General features: G+C 47.7%; 1 protein-coding gene across 1 annotated transcript in view; it reads left to right on the plus strand.

Moving 5' to 3' along the window:
- The window catches only part of B4GALNT3 (beta-1,4-N-acetyl-galactosaminyltransferase 3), a 919,815-nt gene that overhangs the window by 871,547 nt on the left and 26,229 nt on the right, over positions 1-22,039 (plus strand). Inside the window, exon 17 of the mRNA XM_086952836.1 lies at positions 10,163-10,235. Within this exon, the coding sequence (XP_086808962.1) occupies positions 10,163-10,235 (73 nt within the window). The remainder of the gene's footprint in view (positions 1-10,162; positions 10,236-22,039) is intronic.

A 22,039-nucleotide genomic window follows, 5' to 3' on the forward strand; every position in this document is an offset into this window, starting at 1 on the left:
GGTGTTCTACCCGGTGTCTATATCCTATTCAGAGGAAACTTATTTCATATTAAATAGCCTTGATCAGCATTGTTTTTGTAAGGTCAGAAATCATTTCCAGAGGTGGTATTCCACTTTTTCTGATTTGGCTAAGAAATTAGGAATTTGATTTTCACTTGTGTAGAGCACAAAAGACAGTATTTTTTGTGAGAGCACCTTTAAAATAAATAAGTCTCTATTTATAAAGTTTTAATAAACTGAAAAATACCATGCCCAACATAATTTTCCCTAGCTAAGTGACATTGGGCATGAGAGGACTAAGGACAGGTATTGGTTATAGTAATTTGTAAATATTGATAGCTCTCAGGGCTTTAAGTAGGCCGGTGCTGAGCACCAGCAGTTTTTTAAAGGGGGCCTCGAAACGGGTCTCTATCGGGTTCTGGTTTGTGCCCTGGCAAAAGCGCTTACTTCTCACTAGTGGAGAAGTTACGGCATGACGTCATGCCAGGTGAGCATAATAGGGGAAGGGAAATCCTTTCGAGAGAGTTAATTTCTCTCTGGATTTCCCTTCTCTTTTTGAAACTTAGGAGGAGCAATTTTTGGTGGTGTCACCAGGCTTTAAGTGTAAGATTTTTCAGTATTATATACAAGCCATATTTGCTGCTTATTTATCTTATGCAACTAACAACCATTGACAAAGCCAATTGTCCTGACTTGTAGGTATGATGTTACTTGTTATATCATATATCTGGATACAATGACAGAAACCGCAAAATACTAGTCGGGTGGCACACTATGCTAAACACAGATTTTTAGCTTAGGTGTTTCAAGCCTTAGGTGTTTTAAGCTACGCCCCTTTGAGAGACCCCCTTCCCCCCAGTTTTGTTCATCCCACTTAAAGCCCTGATAGCTCTTACACAACTACGGAGTTTGTTGTTTATTTGCCGGCAATGAGAATGTAAGTCTTTTGCTCCAATGACGACTACTTTGTTTTAACTTTCGTATTAAATTATTTCTTGGGCATAATTTGCAACTCACTAAGGGGGAGATCTAATAACTCAAAATCACCCGCTTACATTAAAACTGGCAAGTGAACATCCCCTAATTTTGGAGTGAATGACTATGATCGGGAGTGCTGCCTGTGAAAAAATAAATAAAGTTTATTTTGTTGGAACAGTCTACATATATGATTCAGCAATTATTGTGACATAATCATTGTTTCCAAATCAATAACACGCTTGTTTCGTTTCAATGAAATCAAATTATACCAACTACAAGCATAAATCGACTCCCCTAATAACCAATGTTCTCATTCTAACATACATTCAACCCAACACACTCATTCACTCAGCATTCACTCTGGTGTCACTTCCATGACGTGACTTCCATGTCATGTCACGGCTCACCTGAAACAACTCTTGACTCATTAAATCACGCGACGCGAACCGCCGTGATCAGACAATCATCCCGATGCCTGCAGCAAAATTCTTGTGCTGCCTGTGCCGGAAAAGAGGCGAGCGCGTGTGGTGGAGCGCGTGACGTCACGGCAGCGCTCCTTTTCAGCGCAATGCTGCACGCAAGGGCAACCAAACTTTATGGCCACAGGGCCGTCATTAGTAGCGCGCGAAAGCGCATCAAGATTTGCGGCCCTGGGACTAGACCCACAACAGCCACAACAGGGTACTCGCGCATGCTTCACTGCAGGCAGCATGCTTTCAAATCCAATCAGGTGCGCTTGCTCTTCACGCGGGAGGCGGCGCGTGGGCCCCAGTGGCGGTGGCATTTATGATTTATTTGGGGATTGACTCATACTGTAATGTCAGTGAGTGTCCCCAAATAAATTATAAAGGATGCCGCCACGGGCCACCGCCTCCAAAATAGTGCCGCCTGGGGCGGACCGCCCCCCTCGCCCCCCCTAGCTACGGGGGTGTATAGGATCACCCAAAGGGACAGTAGGGAGGTGCAGAATTTGGGAATCACAGATTAGGGTATTACTACTGTCCAGATGCAAGAGTATGAATGCCTGAGGAGCAGTATTGATGTTGCTTTCTGTAAGAAATGGTATCACCATCTTTGAAAGCAAGAGCTCATACCAGGCAATTTTTGTTTTAAGCAATGTGTTCCTTGAGGGTGAGGTTGGTGTCCAAGGGGAGTCCAAGTGACTTGGCATTCGATGAAATCTGGTGTTTGAAGCCATCAAAGTTAATGTCATTGAGCTAAGTTTGTAATAATTCTTGCTTGTAGTTCTTGGCAAATAACTAGACTTCTGACTTGGTTGTATTGAGAGTCTGGTAGACACTAAATATCCAGATCTGGATCAGGTGTAGCCAGTGTTTTGTTTGAGGCACTAGATGTCTAGAGCAGAACAGACTTTCAGGTATAGTGGTATATCATCAGCCTACAGGCGAATCTTGCTACTGTTATCTATGATTAGCACCCTGAGGGGCTTGTGTTGTGGTTGAAAATGACAGGAAACAGTAGGGAACCCTAAGGGACTCCACAGGTGATATGTGCCCTAGAGCTGCACATCTGACTAAACTAGTGTTGATTGGAAAGGTAGGAGGAGAACTAGTGAAGATATTGCCAGTGAATTCCATTCAGAATTCTAGGGTGTGGATGAAGGTTTTATGGACCACTGTCTCGCAGGCAGCTGAGAGGTCCAGCAATAAGAGGAGGCAATGAGCATCTTTATCTATGGTCAGGAGGGAATCCTCTACGATGTGTAAGGTAGTGGCCTCCATGCTGCAGTAGTGTGAGCTAAAGACAGGGGCCATATTACATAAAGCGCCCCAAGGGCACAACGGGCATTTGTGCACACTTTGCGAACCTACAGGACACTTTGGTATTACAGAAGGGGCCGCAGACGTTTGCGCGTCCCCTTCTGTAATACCAATAGTGGTGGTGCACATATTGCGCCAGCACCATCTGAAAGGGGTGTTCCCCATTTGCATGGGGGCGTGCCCCATGCTAATGATGGAATCTCTATGTCTCTGCACCTGCTCTGTATTATCGATGTGGGCGCAAGGGCAAAGAAGCAGTATAAGATAGTATGTAGATTACTACATACTATCAGCACTCCGCCCTGGTGGAAAAACTGGGGGAGGAGCAGCTATAATCGTCAATAAAAAATACCAACTCAGACAGCTCCCCTCGCTGCCTTTACCTAATACTGAAAATATAGTTGCCAAATTAGATAGTCCCAATGGCTCACTAGTATTGGTCCTACTATATCGCCCTCCCCAGACCATGGCCACATTCCCTTCTACCCTAGCTCAGCTACTGGCACCATTGGTCACTAACAACCCCAAACTATTACTGGTTGGGGATTTAAATTTCTGGTTCGACAACTTATTACTGGACCCCCAGGCCGCAGAGATGAGTGAACTCCTCTGTGATCTTAACCTGACACAACACATCCGTACGGAGACTCATCAGAAGGGCCACAGCCTCGACCAAATCTGGTCTCTCAACCTGCCTCTACCCGAATTAGACATTATACCTTGCTGTTGGTCTGACCACCACAGCATAAGTTTCTCCTTTCAGTTAGTCAAGACAACCCACTTCAAACTACAATCCAGCAAAACCATCAGGAAATGGTCCTCTATGGATATGCCAGCTTTTCTCAATTTCTTAGGTAACTCCCTTCCCCCAGACAGCACTAATGTGGAGGAGGCTGATGGTCGGCTCAATGAATGGCTTACTGCAGCGATTAACATCTACGCTCCTCCCACGCATCTCAGCTGCTCTAGGAGTCCGGACGCACACAAATGGTTTACACAGGAACTAAAAAAAATGAAACTTGAAGTGAGGCAAAAGGAAAGAACCTGGCGCTCCCAGTACTGCCCACTGGCCAAGGCCACATACTGCTCAGCCAGGAAGTCTTACCAAAAAACTCTACAAAACTATAAAACAACTTACTACTCTACTAAAATTCTAAATTGCACCAACAAGTCAAAAGAAATTTTCAGGATAGTGAACGACCTCTGCAATGACGACAGAACTTCCCCCCCGGTAGTTCCCTCACAAGCGTTATGCAATTCCCTGAACGACTTTTTTCGAGACAAAATCTTAATGATTAAGCAGAATATTTCAACACTTCCAGCTTGCGCCCCAGTGGATGACATCTTTCTCAACCCCTTAACTTTACACTCCTTTCCCCTTATTGATTCGAAAACCTTCCTGGCATTATTGTCCAGAGTCAAATCAGGATCCCCCATGGATGTCTGCCCCCCCCAAATTATGAAAGAAATTGGTCGAGCTATGCCCAACAGCATGATACCCCTGCTTAACGATTCTCTCACTTCAGGAACAGTACCTAGCAGCTTCAAACAGGCCTTATTGATCCCCCTCACCAAGAAGCCTGGTATCGATTCATTAGACCTCACGAACTATCGGCCTATATCCTTGTTGCCCTTCCTATCGAAAATGCTGGAGGCGCATGTCACCAATTGCCTCTCTAATTTCGTGGAGGAAACGGGATATCTCCAACCCAACCAAGCAGGTTTCCGGCCTGGCCACTCCACTGAGGCTGTAATCCTGGCCGTCCAGAACACCTTGAGGTCCAACGCTGACAACAATCTACATCAAGCCCTAGTACTCCTTGACTTGTCCGCTGCATTCGACACGGTTGACTATTCCATCCTGATCAACCGTGTCGAACAGGCGGGTCTCAGAGACTCCGCCCTAGCCTGGCTGAAATCGTTCATCTCTGAACGTACCCAGTCTGTCCGCTTGGGCTCCTTCACTGCCGCCAAAGTCAAGTCCTTCTGTGGGGTGCCCCAGGGCTCGTCACTATCACCCTTGTTATTCAACCTGTACATGCGACCCCTTCTCTTTGCCCTAAGGAAGCACAAAGTCACTGCATACAATTATGCAGATGACTTACAGCTCGTCTTTGTTCTCAACTCCCCTAATGCGGTGGAGGACTTCCAAGCCACTATGACTCTTATCCAGAGCTGGATGTCCTCAAATCACCTCAAACTAAACCCAGGGAAAACTGAGTTGATCCTGCCCGGCAAGAGTGAAATCAGCTGGAGCCCTAACTTCTGGCCGTCCGACATGGGCCTCCCCCCCAAGAAATCTCTCACTGTAAAAAGTCTGGGGATCACCATCAACGAGGACCTTTCGTTAAAATCTCAAATTGGAACCGTGGTCTCTTCTGGATTCTTCCAACTTAGGAAAATTAGGAAAATCGCTCATTTTCTCACTCCCACCGCCTTAATCCAGGTAGTCATGGCCCTGGTCCTCTCCCACATTGACTTCTCAAACAGCCTTTACCTAGGCCTACCTGTAGGTCAACTCAAAAGACTGCAGTACTTGCAGAATCAGGCCGCCAGGCTGATTTGCAAAGTTCCCAAATGGGAATCAATTAAATCAGGCCTAGAGAGCCTGCACTGGCTACCCGTAGCTCAAAGAGCCGAATTCAAAGCCGGGTGCATTATCTTTAAGGCTCTGCAAGGCAAGGGACCTCTATTCATCAGACAGCTGATTGGAAGATATGCTCCCTCACGGAACCTAAGATCGGCCTACAAAGACCTTCTTGAAGTCCCTCGCTTTAAGAAGAAACGACAAGGTGGCAGTAGTTTCCATTTCCTAGCAGCCACCCTATGGAATTCTCTGCCACTAGCCCTTAGACAGAGTAAAGATCTCCTCGCCTTCAGAAAGGCATTCAAGACTCACCTTTTCACAAAAGCTTACTTAAAATAACGCGTCCGGCAGATTCACCCCTTGTTATGTTTTTTATCTTTCTAGCGCCAAGAAGCCCTCGGGCGTACGCGCGCTTTATAAATTTAAAAAAAAAAAAAAAAAAAAAGCAGTCAGGAGGCGCACTGACAGTACACCACCTAAAAGGTGGCGCACTGTATGTATGCCCCCTTAGAGCTGCCCTCTGGAGGGGAGAAGGGGGTCATATGGACCCCCCAGACATCCCCTTGCAGGCAGGTTCAGTCAATCACTGCACCTGCCTGCAAGGGGATCTCTATTCCCCTTTAAAAGTACAGGCAGGTTGCTGCCTACACAGTGAAACACGGAGCTGCTTTAAAGCAGCTGCTTTGTATTTCACATAAATGTGCTACCCCCAGGGCAGCATGAGTTTGTGGCTTCCCTAAGGGCAGCACAATCCCCATAATGTGGCACATTTTCCTTCATTGCACCAAGCTCACCTTTTTAAAAGTGCACCTGGTGCAATGAAGGAATATGGGCTGCATATGTAATGCGGCCCAAGATTGGCAGTCATGCATGAGATGGTTAGCATTGATTTTGGTGCCTTTCAATGATCATTCGCGATGAAGGGTAGATAAAAAAGTGGGCTAGTGGTTTGTGTGGTCATCAGGGTCTAATGTAGGTTTCTTTATGAATGGGAAACTCTGTCTTGAGAGATTCTGGGAAGATACCTAGAGTGAGGTAGGTGTTAACAATGCTGAGTAGGCATAAGAGTGCTTCCCCTGAGAAAGCTTCTATGATGGTTGTGGCTAAGACATCACCTACATAGGAACTGCCTTTGAGGGAATTGAGAATGCCATAGAGATCTGTTAGAGAAAGGGCTTTGACGGTCTAACTATTAAGGGATTCTACGAGAAGGGGTGAGCGTAAGAGGAGAAGCAAGCTTGGTGTTGTCAGTGTGCTGTTGGATCTTATTTATTTTTTCACTGAGAAAGAGGTTTATAGCATTGCACTTGTCTGTTGGGAGTGGCATAGGAGGGCGAGGCAGTCTTGAAAAGTGTTCTGCTTCGATTGAAGGCTTCATTGACTGTATTGGTATAGTACTTTGCTGTGGCTGATGAGCTATGTGTGTATTCTGTAAAGGGACTTCAATATGGGGTCATCTGGAGTTCTGTTTTCCTTCCATTTTTATTCCTGTCTGTGGGTGGAGTATTTGTCACTGAGGTCTTTGAAGGACCAGGGTGCTGAAAGTTTTGACTTGCACTTTAGTGTTTTTATTGGAATGTGGATGTTCACATATGTAGGAGAGTAGGGTCTGCAATCCTATGATCACCCGGACTTTTTGCTTTTGTTCCACTGGTTTACGACTTTCTCGGGCTGTGGGCCTGCTAATCAGACCCACAGCCTAGCTGTTCTCTCTCTAAATTGATGCGTGCACCTTAGGTGCATTACCCAATTGGAACTGGGCCACCTTGTCAGACCCTGTAACTCAGGGCATCGGTGTACCCAGGGCCTACCAGGGGCTGAAGCATGTATTATGCCACCCCTGGCTGGCCATCTAAATCTGACACAACTGGCTGCACGACGGCTGGGGCAACGTAGCGTACACGCTCGTTGCTTTAGGTATAGTATCCCTATATCTAACCTCACAATGGACACCCGGGTTCCTATCAGTCACTCCTATGGCAGGCCTTGACAATCCTGAAGGCAGAGTGCATGAACCCGTGTGAATTGGGCTCTGGCACGAGCCGAGCCCGGTTGCAGCTTGCGGAACCAAGACCCAATGGCTGTTCCATGATAACGCGCATCATATCGGTAACTTCGGTAAAGCGTTATCAAGACATGTCGAGTAAGGTGTCATACGAATCGGGATGCTACCCCCTCACCAATTCTGGCGACGAGGTTAGCCTTCCGCCCTTCTAGAGGGACACGACATGTACGTAACTGTGAACCCCGGTTAAAGTCAACTAAAGCCTCAGCTCCACAAAATGGATGCTGCCACCACAGACACGAGTCTGACCTCCTGCTGCTGGGGGTCCTTCCAGCGAGGAAAGCTTGGACGAAGGGTTTCCTGTCAAGGGCGGTGTTCGCACCGTCCCAGACAGGGTTTGTGTATTCTGGGTAGGTAGGGCTTTGCGAGAAGGTGACTGCGGAGTGGCACCCCGGTGCTCACTACGCATCTGCCGGTCAGAACCAGTTCCAGGGGCGCCAGCCCCTGACCGGGGGAAAGTCCGGCAGGGGAGAGGGGTGTAACTACCCCCCTTCCTGGTCCCACCCTTAGGGCAGGACCTAGTCATGTACCCACCCCTTTCTTTAGGATAAAGGCCGGAGCGGGGACCCTTCCAGATTAGATCATCTTTGAATCAAGAATACTTTCTACGAAAGGACTTCGAGACTCTTCTCAAGATTTCTCCCTTGTGACTAAGGAGTAGTCACCCTGCGTCAGCGGGCACCATCTAAGAACTCTGCGGTTTGCTGCAAGTCCTTCCTCAGGAATCCGACGGCCCAGCTCGACGAGAACCGGCTTCCCTGGCACCTCTGACCTCTACCCACGTCATCAGCTCAGCTGTGATCGGTGGGTGCGACGAGACCTCGAGGGACCGGCCATCATCAAAACCTGCACGCTTTCTTAACCAGCACGACCACCGAAGCAATTCTCTGGTGAGTGCTCTGGGGTCCGAGAAGCCCCGACCCTGAGCAACTCCAGCACCGAAGTGCAGTCTCCCAGCATCTCCACGATCTGCGTGGGGCCCTTCTGCTCGCTGCTCAGCACGTTGTCTGGTCACTAGCCGCTGGCTTGTGCCCTTCTTTGACGACATCCGACAACCAACGCTGCTGGTCTGATTGCTCCAGACTGGCCTTTGCTTCCATCTTTGAGAGAAGCACCCCGGACCCTCCTGGTCCACTCAAGACGCCGTTGTAGGTCCACCACGTGGCCCTGAAATCTGCCAAGGCTTGTTGCCCCAATCCTGGGCCCAGCGACGCCGACAGCATCAACCTTCGTGGGACAGCTCGCACCTCCATCCTGGTCGCCGACAACGCCTCCGGGCCCGTGAGACTGCAGAGCCTAGCGTCGCCCACTCACCTAGTCGAGGTGATGGCCATCCGGTGCCTTCCTGGTACCCTCTGACTACTGGCTAGTAGTACGAACTTGGTCCCCTCTGCTTTCAGGTATCAACGATCTCTGATCCAGGCTTGGATCTCTACGAACTTTTCATCACTGGTCGCCGGCCAGCAACTCCTTTTCTTCCGGCTCCTGGCTCGTCAGCGAAGACCCCCGACGCCTGTAAGACTTGTGCAGCCGCAGCCCTCGTGGCTAGGTAACTTCGGCATTCCGGTGCCTGCATAGCCTCCTTACTCTAGGGTCCCGAGTCCCTCGCTTCCGACTTGCCTTATCGGGTCCGCCCGAGACCATTAGAACTTTCCGTGCCCTCGGGCACTTGTTTTAATTGTGCACTTGAAGTATTTTCCTAAGAGTTTTGGTTTGTGCTTAGTACCCTGTCCTCATAAAGAGTCCAGGGCTGTTGTGATTCTTAATAAATATACTGTTTATTTTTATAACACTTGTGTGGTGTCCTTTCACTTGGGGTTCAAGGGGTATGTGATGGTATAACAGCTGGCTTAACACGCCCTCTAGAGTTTAGCCCGAAGACTGCTCGTATCCACGCTACTAGGATAGCTGGTCTAAGATTGACTTACAACCAATCACCATAAGGGTCGTTTGGACCGATGCATAGTGGTCGCTAGAATAGCGAACGCTGCATATCGGGCCAACTTCTCACAACATAGTTTTCCAAAAAGTGTTCGAATTTGTTTAGAATTGTGTTGGCATCCAGTGTTGAGTTGGCAGGGAAAGAGATGAGATCATGCATTAGGCTGTCAATGGAGAATTATTTGAAGTATCTGAAGATTTGTTCTTCTCTTTTGGGTTGACATAATTTTGTTGGTAGGATGCTAAGCAGGGAGATAGGGTTGGTGAGGTGGTCAATGCTGTCCAGGAGTACAGGTGGTTACATCCGATTGTTGATAATGTTGAAAACATTAGGTTGAGGATGTGGCCTTTGTAATGTGTTGGTGGAGTGAAATGCTGTGCCACGTTGAGGGTGTCGATAAAGCTGAGAACGTTGTCTCCTGTTTCCTTATCTTGTGTTGTGAGTGGGGGGTTAAGTCACTCAGGGCGGTGTTGGTGTGTTAGGAGGTAAGGAGATCTAAGACATTCAATAAATACAATGTCAAAAAGAAAATGAAGGAACAATAGTCCTACGTTCTGTATACTGACTGATAAGCTTCGGCAGTGTCTTCAATGTTTGCACATCAAATTCAACAAATATTTCTTTAAAAAGACAGCAATATAAGATTCGATCTTCTTTATAGATGTGTTACCTTCAACCACCTCTCATCGTAGCCAGATTGTTTCCCAGTCTAGATCTCATTAGGTGGCCCCTCCTTCTCAAAAGAGACCATCTTGATTTCAATTGGGTTGTGGTGATGTGTAATATTGGTGTTTTGTCTTCCATTGCAGCTACCAGTACTTGAAGTTGGAAGGAAATTTTGAACGATCTGCCGGTCTCCAGGCTGGGATAAACCTAGTAAAGGTGAGCTTGTGTAGAATGGATTTGCTGAAAAAAGGCTGAATATTATGTAGTCCGGTATTTTTATAGCATGCAGCAGCCACTAGTGTGGAATTTAAGAGGGCTATCACGGCTCGAAGGTATAGAGTGTTTGCATAACCCAAGCGAGAGAGCACGAGTATGACTTTGGCTGGAACTGAGTGGAGAAGCTTAGTAAAGGAGATATCAACTTTAGTATTCTGAGCATATTGGTTCACGATTTCACTACTGTGTTTGCATGGGTTCCAGAGTAAGATCTGCATATAAGACGGTTCCTAAGCTTTTGGCAAAGTTCAGTAATCGGGGTCCCTCTCCTCAGCTTGAAGACCAGGCGGGTATCTGCATGGGCGTGGCTTATTTCCACATCTGAGTACTTCATTTTTGTCTGGATTCAGTTGTTGCATGATTCTGCCTTCTGGGGGGATTTCTTTTCTATTTATCCTTTATTAGCAGAGACATACAATATTACATCTTTGCTATATGATACACAAGAGCCCATGATGTTGTGTATAGTACCTTACTATTGACTACCGCTACCTCTTAAGATGCAAGGCATTGGGGACTGATGGTATATATTTTGTTGACCGCATATTGCTATACAATATGTAGCTTCCTAACAAAGAACTGTTCATCCTACTTTCATTCCGCCTACAATCTATGAGCTGATAACCAACAGCCTCTAAATTCTCTCTGCCATATTAGTTACCATTAAATCCTGCCCAGTAACAGTTTACTGTCTAATCCAGCTACATATTACTAAGTGCTCCTATCCAGCAATGGGTGGCCAAGCACCCTCCCCTAGCAACTGGTTATCATGCCATCCTCTCTAGGCAACCACGATGTCCAGACACAAAAGACTGTATAACCTGGTCTCTAGCAGCTAGGAAAATAGGGGGAAGGACGTTCTACACTACTTGGAGCTGTGTCTGTCCAAGAACATTCCCACAGACAAAACAGAGCTTATCATTGTGGCCGCAGAATGGTAGCCATCCGATTTAACAAAGATCAGTATATCTGACACAGAATCCTGATAGAATTTTAACAAATGTATGGTTGGGTGTTTTTATTCTTTTTACTATGGTATTTCACTCTGCTAGAATTTTATGCCAAGCCTATTACTCTCTAGATACCATGTCCCAATGTTCATAGCCATATGGAATGTGCGTTACACACACCTGTCCGCTTTCTCATTATTCGCCGACTTCTGACCATACCCACATCTGTGTCGGCAAGGGAAGTCTAACTGGGTGTAAACCTGCAAAAAGTGTGGATACAAAGCAGAGTTTAAGTTGTTTGGCAGTCATCCAGTCTTTGACAGTGATCAAACGTGGTTCCAGGCTGGATGCCGTGTTAGTTGAAACAGTAGAGAAGAATATCCTGGCAGTGGGGTACACAGGTGTCTGGTGTAAGGGAGATGATTTGGTTCCTTTGGATAGGAAGTAGGAAACCCAGTCCAGACTTTTTCTTGGTTTGTCACTTTTTTCAATCTGGTTATTAGTGCTGTTTGTTGTGAAGTATTGAATGCAGCAGAGATTTTGTTGGATCAGGTTTGCTGTGCAGCCAAGTTATATGGAAAGACACTGCTGTCGAAAGTGGTACCTGCGTTTGTGAATGGGCAGTGGAAGTAAGTTTAGTGCTATAGCTAAATCTGTGGTAAGAAAGAGTGAATAGCGCCTTCACAAGCAGTAAAATGGATCACCCAAGTACGAGTCACAACTCGAAAGTACATCTGTATGTCAAAATCGTGGGAAAGGAGCAGAATTCTAGATCGGCTTTCTACAGTTGTATGACGTTACAATACATCCTTTTAACCTGCATGCCTTTACAACACAATTTTTTACTGCGATTTACTGTCGGGTGCACTGGAGGTTGGAATAGTATAATTTACTATTCCAACTCCAGTCTGTGCAACAGTGGGGCAGGTGTTGGAGTTAAACCCAACATCTTAAACCCCCTACAGCAAGCCATTTTTGTTGTAATGGCATACGGGGTAAAAGCATGCGTTGTAATGCAAGCATTGTAACGGTTGTTTTCCCTTTCTACACCAGACACTTAAAAATATGTTCGAGGCATGTGGGCTGCTGAATTCATATCTGTGCATAGATCGCCACCTAGTGTTGGGTCCGGATGATTGCACATTGTTGTCCTGGAAGAGTCTTCGAAGTATCACGAGATAGGTGGCTCCTCCCCTGGACTACAGTGCGCATGGGCATCGCCTCCATCCCCAGATTGTTTTTTTCCGCCATTGGGTTCGGATGTGTTTCGGTTCCCTCTGTCGGGACCGATAGTTGTTCAACTTCTACTCGAGACCAAAAGGTCTTTAGGCTGGGCGTCGGTATAGTTGCGTTCGGGTTTCTTTCTGACTCTCAGCCCCGATCTCTTGCTGCCCTTCCACGTGCTTTCGGCGCGGACGGGCCTACACTACACTCTTGCTATGGAGCGGACTCCGTTTAAGAAGTGCCCGGTGTGTAACTCTAAATACTCACACCTCGATGTGCACCCTGTGTGCAATACCTGCTTGTCACCGGATCACCGCGAAGACACCTGCATGGCGTGTTCGAAGTTCCGGAGCAAGAAGACTTTGAAGATTCGTCGAGCCCATAGGCTCCAGGCTAAGTTATCGGCTACGGCGCCTCCACCAGATGACATTTTTCAAGAATCTGTCGAGGAAGAAGACGACGTGCAAGGTTCGGACTCTAATCCCGCATCCGAGGGGGAGACCTACGACGCGGGTGGGGAGAACTTTGACGAAGTCACCAACGAGATAGGGGACGACGATGGGAGATAGCTCGGAAGAGGAGCATCCCCAACCAGACTCAGGGGTTAGTCCCCTTCATACGGCCCAGGTCGAGGGATCGCCTTCGGGCCTTACCCAAGATCTAACTATGAGTCCTACGTCCCCGCCTTCGGGCCCGGTCACGGACATTTGTGAACCATCACTTACGTCAAAGAAAACGAAAGTGAAGCCGACTGGTCCCGCACCCTCGGATGCGAAACCGAAAGCGAAAGTTGAGCTGGTCAAGAAGGTTCTGGAGGCGTCAACTTCCAAGAAAGTCAAAATGGCCGACTCTAAGAGCCACGCCAAGATGGCCGACCCGAAGCCCTCGGGGTCGGTGCCGAAGGCGAAATCGTCCGACGCGGCTGCGTCGGTTCCGAAAGGGGTCGCGGACCCGAAAAAGGCTCCAAGGAAGCGTCAGGGCGACGACGCTCATAGCCATGGGGCGTCGGCTCCGAAGAAGGTGGCTGCCGGCGATCAGGCTCTCGACGACGGGGGGTCGCTCGGACCGGTCAAGCCCTCTCCGGCCTTGACAATGAAGGTAGCGGAATCCCTGCAGCGGATCCGAAAGGACAGTGTGGTTCCCGCTCAGGACGCTGTGACGCCTAAGCTCCCGCCTAAGCCTGCGAAGGGGCAAACGCCTATCCGTTTCACCCTACCACCCAAGTCGGCGCCGAAGGCCTTCGCGTCGAAACAGGGCGGACCCTCGAAGGAGGTATTGACGCCGAAAGCTACCTTGGTGGCGTCGAAGCTTCGGCTCCAGCCGCTTGCTGAAGAGGAACGTCGTGAGGTAATCATCGACGCCAACACCGGAAAACTGTCTCTCCTCAAGAGGAAGATCACGACGGAGCCGGCGTTGGAGCATTTCAAGATCCCTCTCAAAAACAAAAGGGACTCTGCAGACTCTTCGACTCTGGTGGAACCTGTGTCCCCACAAGCCCTGGGACACTCGCCGACGCATTCCCCCGCAGGCGATGCGGACGAAGACGATGCCGAGTACACCTATCCGGCGTACTCGGATCCGGAGGAGGAGCGTGAACCTTGGTCCGCCGGAGGCGACACGGAGGACCCGCAATCGGGTCAGGACACGCAACTCTTTGCGGCCAAGACGTCCCCGACGGAGGACTCGGCAGCCTTTAATGCTCTGATCGAGCGAGCTGCGGCTAACCACGACGTCGAGCTGCACTCGGACCCCGTGGATGTGGACTTCTTATTCGACACCTTCTCTGTAGCTGAAAAGACAGTCAAGACGCTGCCGATGCTCAAAGGTGTGCTTAAACATGCAACGGAGGTGTTCAAGGAGCCCACACGGGCGCGTGTGGTCAACCCTCGCATCGACAGGAAATATAAGGCAGCGCCCACGGATCCTACATATATCAGGGGACACTTGCCATTGGACTCCTTGGTTGTTTCCAACGCTAGGAAGAGGGCGAACTCTCAAACTACTGGTGACGCTCCTCCCCAGACAAAGAGTCCAAGATCTTCGAGGCCTCTGGCAAGCGGATTGCTGCACAGGCAGCTAATATCTGGAGAATCTCTAACACCCAAGCCCTGCTTGCACGTTATGATAGGGCCCATTATGACACCTTAGAAGCCATACTGCAACACTTGCCTGACCAATACAAAGAGGCAGGAGAGATGCTAATTCAGGAGGGAAAACTCATTACAAATGCATCCATCAAATGTGCCCTGGATGTGGCTGAAACAGCCTCCAGGGCTATCAATACCAGTGTGTTGCTTAGACGCCATGCCTGGCTTCGAATTTCAGGGTTCAAACCCGACATCCAAACTACAATACTGAATCAAACAGTGAATCCTGACCACCTGTTTGGACCTGAGGTGGATGCCACCCTGGAGAAAATGAAAAAAGATACGGAAACTGCCAAATCAATGGGGGCTTTACAAAGTCAGCAGTTTCGGAGTGGTTCCTTTCGCCGCTCAAACTCCAGAGGCACCTCAAGGGGGCAGGCAACCCAATCCACACAGTATTACAAAAGTAACACCCAGACCCCGTACAACAACAAGGGTAGAGGTGGTTACAGAGGCAACAATGTCAAGGGCAGGGGACGTGGAAACAATAGCTCCAGGTCCACCACCACCAACAAGCAGTGACGTCTTGTCACTGCCCCCCGACCATACAACACCGGTTGGGGGGAGACTCCAGCAGTTCCTGCCGGCGTGGAAGACCATCACCACGGACAGGTGGGTGAGGTCCCTTATCCAGTACGGGTACTGTCTAGAGCTTACTTCCATTCCACCGGACATACCCCCAAGAAGCCGTCCTATGTCAGGCGAGCATTTGACCTTGTTGCAGCAGGAAGTTCTAGTCATGCTGCAAAAAGGGGCAATAGAGCTCGTTCCATTGCGAGAGCGGGGAACAGGGGTTTACTCCCTGTATTTCCTGATTCCCAAGAAGGACGGATCCCTCAGGCCTATCCTGGACCTCAGGCCCCTAAACTGGTACATACTCTCGGAGCACTTCCATATGCTCACGTTGCAGCAAGTGCTTCCCCTGCTTCAGCGGGGGGATTTTCTGGCTACGCTGGATCTGAAAGATGCCTATTTTCATATCCCCCTACATCCTTCCCACAGAAAGTATCTCAGATTCACGATCTTAGACCAGCATTACCAGTTCAAGGTCCTGCCGTTCGGGGTCACCACAGCACCAAGGGTATTTACGAAGTGCCTAGCGACTGTGGCGGCGCATCTCCGTCGCCAAAACGTCCACGTCTTTCCTTACCTGGACGACTGGCTCATTCAGGCAAGGACGGAACGACAGTGCGTAGACCATGTGTCACGCACCATTCATCTCCTGCACGATCTGGGTTTCTCTCTGAACTACCCCAAGTCCCATCTCCAGCCCGCCCACGTGCGACAGTATCTGGGCGCGACAATCAACACTCTGGCAGCCACTGCGCAGCCAAATTCAGTGAGAATCGCCAGTATCCAGGCGCTGATCCAACGATTCAGACCCCAGCACTCGCTTCCAGCGAAGGTGTTCATGCAGTTGATAGGCATGATGGCCTCCTGCATCTCCATTGTCCCGCACGCGAGACTACATATGCGTCCGCTTCAGGAGTGCCTAGCACGTCAGTGGACTCAGGCTCATGGGCAACTGACAGACCTAGTGTTGGTGAGCGGTCGGGCATACAACTCTCTGCATTGGTGGAATCCACAAAACCTTTGCAAAGGCCGACCATTCCAAGAGCCTGTCCCACAGATTGTCCTGACGACGGACGCTTCTCTCCAGGGTTGGGGAGCGCATGTACTCCACTACACGGTGCAGGGACTATGGACACTACAGCAAAGGAAGATGCACATCAATGTGTTGGAACTGATGGCAATCTTCATGGCCTTAAAGGCGTGCAAAGTACATCTGTGCAACAAGGTCGTGTTGATCCGGACGGACAACATGACGGCCATGTACTACATCCAGAAGCAGGGAGGCACACACTCTCCACAGCTGTCTCATCTGGCTCAGAGCATGTGGAAGTGGGCCATTCAGAGGAACATCTTCCTCATGGCAGAGCATCTCCCGGGCAAGGACAATCAAAGGGCGGATCTGCTCAGCAGGCACAGCCATCAGATGCACGAGTGGGAGATACATCCATCTGTACTCCAACCGTACTTCCAAAGGTGGGGTCATCCAGAGATAGACCTATTTGCCACAAAGGAGAACGCAAAATGCCAAAGCTTCGCCGCCAGGTTCCCACACCCGCAATCACAGGGCAATGCGATGTGGATGAACTGGTCAGGCAGATTTGCGTACGCTTTTCCCCCAGCACCTCTGATACCGCTGGTGGCACGCAAGCTCAGGCAGCACTCGATGACGCTCATCCTGGTTGCTCCAACGTGGGCTCGCCAACCATGGTACACCACGTTTCTGGAACTCTCCGTGGTACCGCATCAGAGGCTTCATCTCACTCCCAGCCTTCTGACGCAGAGCCATGGCGACATTCAGCACCCAGATCCGCAACAGCTCAACCTGGCGATCTGGCTCCTGAAGTCCTAGAGTTTGGCTACCTCAATCTACCTCCCGATTGCATGGACATCATTCGGGAGGCAAGGAAGCCCACTACTAGAGCTTGTTATGCGGCTAAATGGAAGAGGTTTGTCATCTACTGTGCTAACCACAATATTGACCCGCTAGATGCTTCTATTCAGAATATCATCTGTTACCTTTTCCACCTGTATCAATGCAATCTAGCGTACTCTTCCATCCGTATTCACCTGTCTGCTATGGCAGCATACCTCCAGAATAGGCAGCACCTGTCACTCTTTAAGGTCCCTGCTATCAAGGCCTTTCTGGAAGGACTCAAGAGGGTCATTCCACCAAGGACCCCACCAGCTCCAGAATGGAACCTCAATGTGGTTCTTACAAGGCTGATGGGTCCTCCCTTTGAGCCACTGCACTCTTGTGAGCTTCAGTTTCTGACTTGGAAGGTTGCGTTCTTAGTAGCGATTACTTCGCTTAGGAGGGTTAGCGAGCTGCAGGCGCTCACCATCCAAGAGCCTTTCTTCCAGGTACATGCTAACAGGGTGGTGCTCCGCACTAACCCTAAATTCCTACCCAAGGTGGTATCACAATTCCACATTAACCAGACGATCGAATTGCCGGTGTTTTTCCAAAACCCAGAGACGCTGGCGGAGCGCATGCTCCACACCCTTGATGTTAAGAGGGCCTTGATGTATTACGTAGACAGGACGAAAGATTTCCGCAAAACCAAACAACTTTTTGTTGCTTTTGCTACTCACCACAAGGGAAACGCAATCTCCAAAGCGGGGATTGCTAGGTGGATAGTAAAGTGCATTCAGATCTGTTACGCTAAAGCTAAGCGCACTCTCACTATCCCACCAAGGGCCCACTCCACCAGGAAGTTGGGGGCCTCTATGGCTTTCCTAGGTAACATTCCCTTAGAAGATATCTGTAGAGCAGCCACATGGTCTACCACACATACTTTCACTAAACACTACTGTGTAGACGTACATTCCAAACAGCAGGCAGCTGTTGGTCAGGCTGTTCTAAAAACGCTTTTTCAGACTGCTGCAGCTGGCACGGGCGGCCGCCGTTAATGGAGGGACTGCTATGTATTCTATGCACAGATATGAATTCAGCAGCCCACATGCCTCGAACTGCAAATGCTACTTACCAGTATGCATCTGTTCTTGGCATGTAGGGCTGCTGACATTCATATCGCCCACTCTCCTCCCCGGCGCCTGTAGCAGCTGCAGAATTCTATCATATACATACATATGCTCATAGCATGGTCATCACTCACATTCTTCACTCCATCTCTGCCAATGGCTAAAAACAATCTGGGGATGGAGGCGATGCCCATGCGCACTGTAGTCCAGGGGAGGAGCCACCTATCTCGTGATACTTCGAAGACTCTTCCAGGACAACAATGTGCAATCATCCGGACCCAACACTAGGTGGCGATCTATGCACAGATATGAATGTCAGCAGCCCTACATGCCAAGAACAGATGCATACTGGTAAGTAGCATTTGCAATCCCCTGAGCAGTATGTGTTCATTGATTCAGACAGGACTGGAGCAATGCGCTTCCAAACAGCATGTCCAACATGAACAACATGGCAAATTTGTTATAATCTGAAGAAGCGCTTTCACATTCACATATCTTTAAAGTGTAGGTGATCCGAACATACATAGATCGCCCCTGATCAACAGATGCGCCAAAGAACAGACTGTGCACAGATTATCACTCTTTCTGAAGCAAAACTTAAGCATTTGTCATTTCACAGAAATTTAAGTACTTGAGACGAGTGATCAAGCTATAGAATTCGTGAAGAAAATGTGTAATAACGGATGTAGATGTTCTTCCAACAATCTAAACATTGCAGAACATCTTAGGTGTGCATGATAGCAAAGTACTTTCTTATTTGTGCTGCTTGCCAGTATAGAGGTGCATCATTTAAATCTTACTTAAGAGTAGCTATAAAACCTGCAGAACATCAAGATTACATCAACACATTTGAGTTGATTAAAATTGTGACTCCTACAGAAGCACAACAAGCACAGCTACTTCATGCAACGCGATAAGAGGACTTCTCAAGTCATCATGCATAACACCAGATATTTCTACATCGGCCATACTCAAAACCCACACCCTTTTAACCAAGTACTCCGTACAAAGTAGCATGTAAGCTGTCCACTGGACTTCAGCATCTCATCAGCAGTGCAAAACTCTATGTAACTATACCTACATGCAGTGTAATTAAATAACCCTACAGCTTGGCATATAAGTAACACTGTAATCTCGTCCTTTCATTTTTATTATGCGCATTGGCCGCCCATTGGGAGCAAATGGCTTGGTATAGCAGTGACTTTCCTAATCCGCAAGAGACCTTGCACCGTGTATACCCTGCGATTTTGTTTCCTGGTTTAAATCCTATTTGTTTAAATGTGTATAATCTGGTAATTATTTTACAAACCCTGATGCAAAAATCGATCCAGTCAGTGCTTATCAAAATTGTGAAATGCCTGAAAATGTGGCAATGTAAACTGCCTTGCAAAGCAAGTACACTGGAATATGGCACCCTTCCGGGCAGAAATGTTTCCCTGGCCTTTGCAGACTACAGATACCATGGGTGATAGACTGCTATTGAGCGTGATAAGGCTAATATCGGCTTCAAAGTACAAGTCCAGATCCAAAACATTGATTAATGGTTGTACGGGGCCAGTAAACATCAAGGCAGAGGTCGGGGCAGAGAAGAAAACTGGATCTCACATGAAGGTGGGGCCAACAGTAAGTCTAGGGTGTAGTCATGAGCCTTTGTTACAAAGTACCACAGCAGCGTACATGGCATTTGCACCCATTTTGTGTACCCATAGCCCCATAGCACTTTGGTATTAGTCCTCAGAATAGTGCTCCATCCGCGGCTGTACAAGGTAGGCTATGAGCAGCACAATGTGCAATCGACCCCTCTACTTACTGCATCCTCATCACGTGCCGCCTCACCAGTCCTTGTAATGCCATTACTTGTGTGTGTGATCTCTGCGGGAGACCAGGGAGCTTATCTCCTGAGCACCTACTTAATCAAGACTAATTCTTCAAGCATGCGCTGGCCATTTACCGGCTGTATGATATTGGGTTTTTGCATAATAGGATATAACTCTCCACTTGCATAAGATGAAACTGGATGGTAATTGTTGAAATGCTTACCAGAAGATGCTAGTTTTAAATGTCACTGTTAGACTATATTTGAAAATCTCCATTATGTGGTAGCTTCATAGAGTTCATAAATGAACTGCCCATGCCTGGATAAACCAGGGGAGTATTTATGAGATCAGTGTTTAAGAATTTTTACCTGGCTATTCTGTTAGATGGACCTGGCCTAGCTGTCACTCCAAAGTGAACTTTAAATAAAGTGTCAAAATGTGCATCTAGTGAGACTATCCATCCACATTTCCTACTTTCTTTGCTTTTGAAAACAAATTAAGGGTTTTCAAATTATTTTTTTAATGTCAATACATTTTTGATTAAAATTGGATTTAAGTTGTAGTTAAAAAATGTTTCCCCTTTAGGTAGGTGTTGGTGAACCCCTGTATTTTTGGAGGGACTTTTATCTTTTAACGTCATTTTGAGGTCCCTTAGGTAGGTGGAGGCAATCTTTGTTTCTGAATTCAATTACAGATACTCATGATGGAGAATTATGATTGCAAGTAAGAAAGTAATACATTTACCACTCAAAATAGTAGCATAAGATTGCTGTCATGTAATATTTCTATTGTCAATATTATTATGTCAGTATAACTCTAAAGTCAACGATTTGTTGTCATTAAACCACTTTTCATAAGTTAGGAGTCCTAGAATGTAGAATCGGTTGTGATATGGAACAATTCAGTGAGATGGGACACGTAGCATACTAGGAAGATTATCAGCTCAGTTCTTAGTGATGTGGTTTTGTGGAGAGCAGTCTGTACTTGGAGGTGGTGATTTTTAATAAAGCCTTGGCGTGAGGTCAGAGCCTTCATGAAACACAGAGTCTGTGTGTTCTTTTAAATTACTTTAAGCATGGTTCATTCCTACATTGTGGGCTTTAGGTGGACAAAAGTAATTGGCCTATTCTGACAGTTTCCTGCTCTGAAGCTTAAATTGTGACTGCTCACTGAGTGCACATTTCAGGGGATCCAGTTTCTGCAGGTATGGTGAGTATCTTACCACCCCCCCACCTCTTGCCCATGGATTTGTTAATATTATAAGAGTGACCCAGTAATTCCGATGGAGCTTGTAACTCCTCTTATCATCAATAACTATGTTGATTCTGTGCATTTGACCTAGACCTTTTGGGTGCTGAGGGACACCTCAGTAGATTTCAAAATACATGGGTATACCATCTCTACCCTGGAGTTACTGATTTCTCCCAGAAAATATTTGTTTTGCTCAGTCAGTAGAGCTGGATCAGTCCTGGGTAATATAGTCATATTTGTCAAATGTAACCAGTGCTCCACCAATTCTACTGCATGGTTGAAAGATTGGTTATCAGGATTCAGCAATGAATGTTCTGTAATTTTGTGAATGTTTAATGGAGACAAGACTGAGATTCTGGTCAAAGAATAAGAATCTTAGATCTGGCCCACAGAGCTTTGTGTTTAACAGTTGGGTGCACTTCTAGTCCCAGTAACTGCAGCCCTCTCTACTCCAATTCCAGAATCTGCAGTTTGCCATTCCCCGCCACAGAAAGGTTTACCCATATGGTTGGGATTTGTGTCCTCTCCTATCTGGACTATTATAACACCATTTACGATGGTTAACACGGGGGCTCTATTACCAGATTGTAATGCCTTCAAAATATGGCGATCAGGGTGGTGCTATGGCTGGGTAAGTTACATTTTATCTCTCATTCAAGACAAGCCCTGAACTGGATGTCCATAAGAAACGGAATCCTGCTCACGCCTCTTTGTCTAACTCACAGAGCCTACTACGGAACTGATCCTTGGCCTTTATATCAAGCATGGTGGTCCCCTTTTGCCAAGCCAAGCCTTTACAA

The sequence above is a fragment of the Lissotriton vulgaris genome, chromosome 1_2 (assembly GCF_964263255.1).
Source record: "Lissotriton vulgaris chromosome 1_2, aLisVul1.2, whole genome shotgun sequence".
Taxonomy (NCBI): domain Eukaryota; kingdom Metazoa; phylum Chordata; class Amphibia; order Caudata; family Salamandridae; genus Lissotriton; species Lissotriton vulgaris.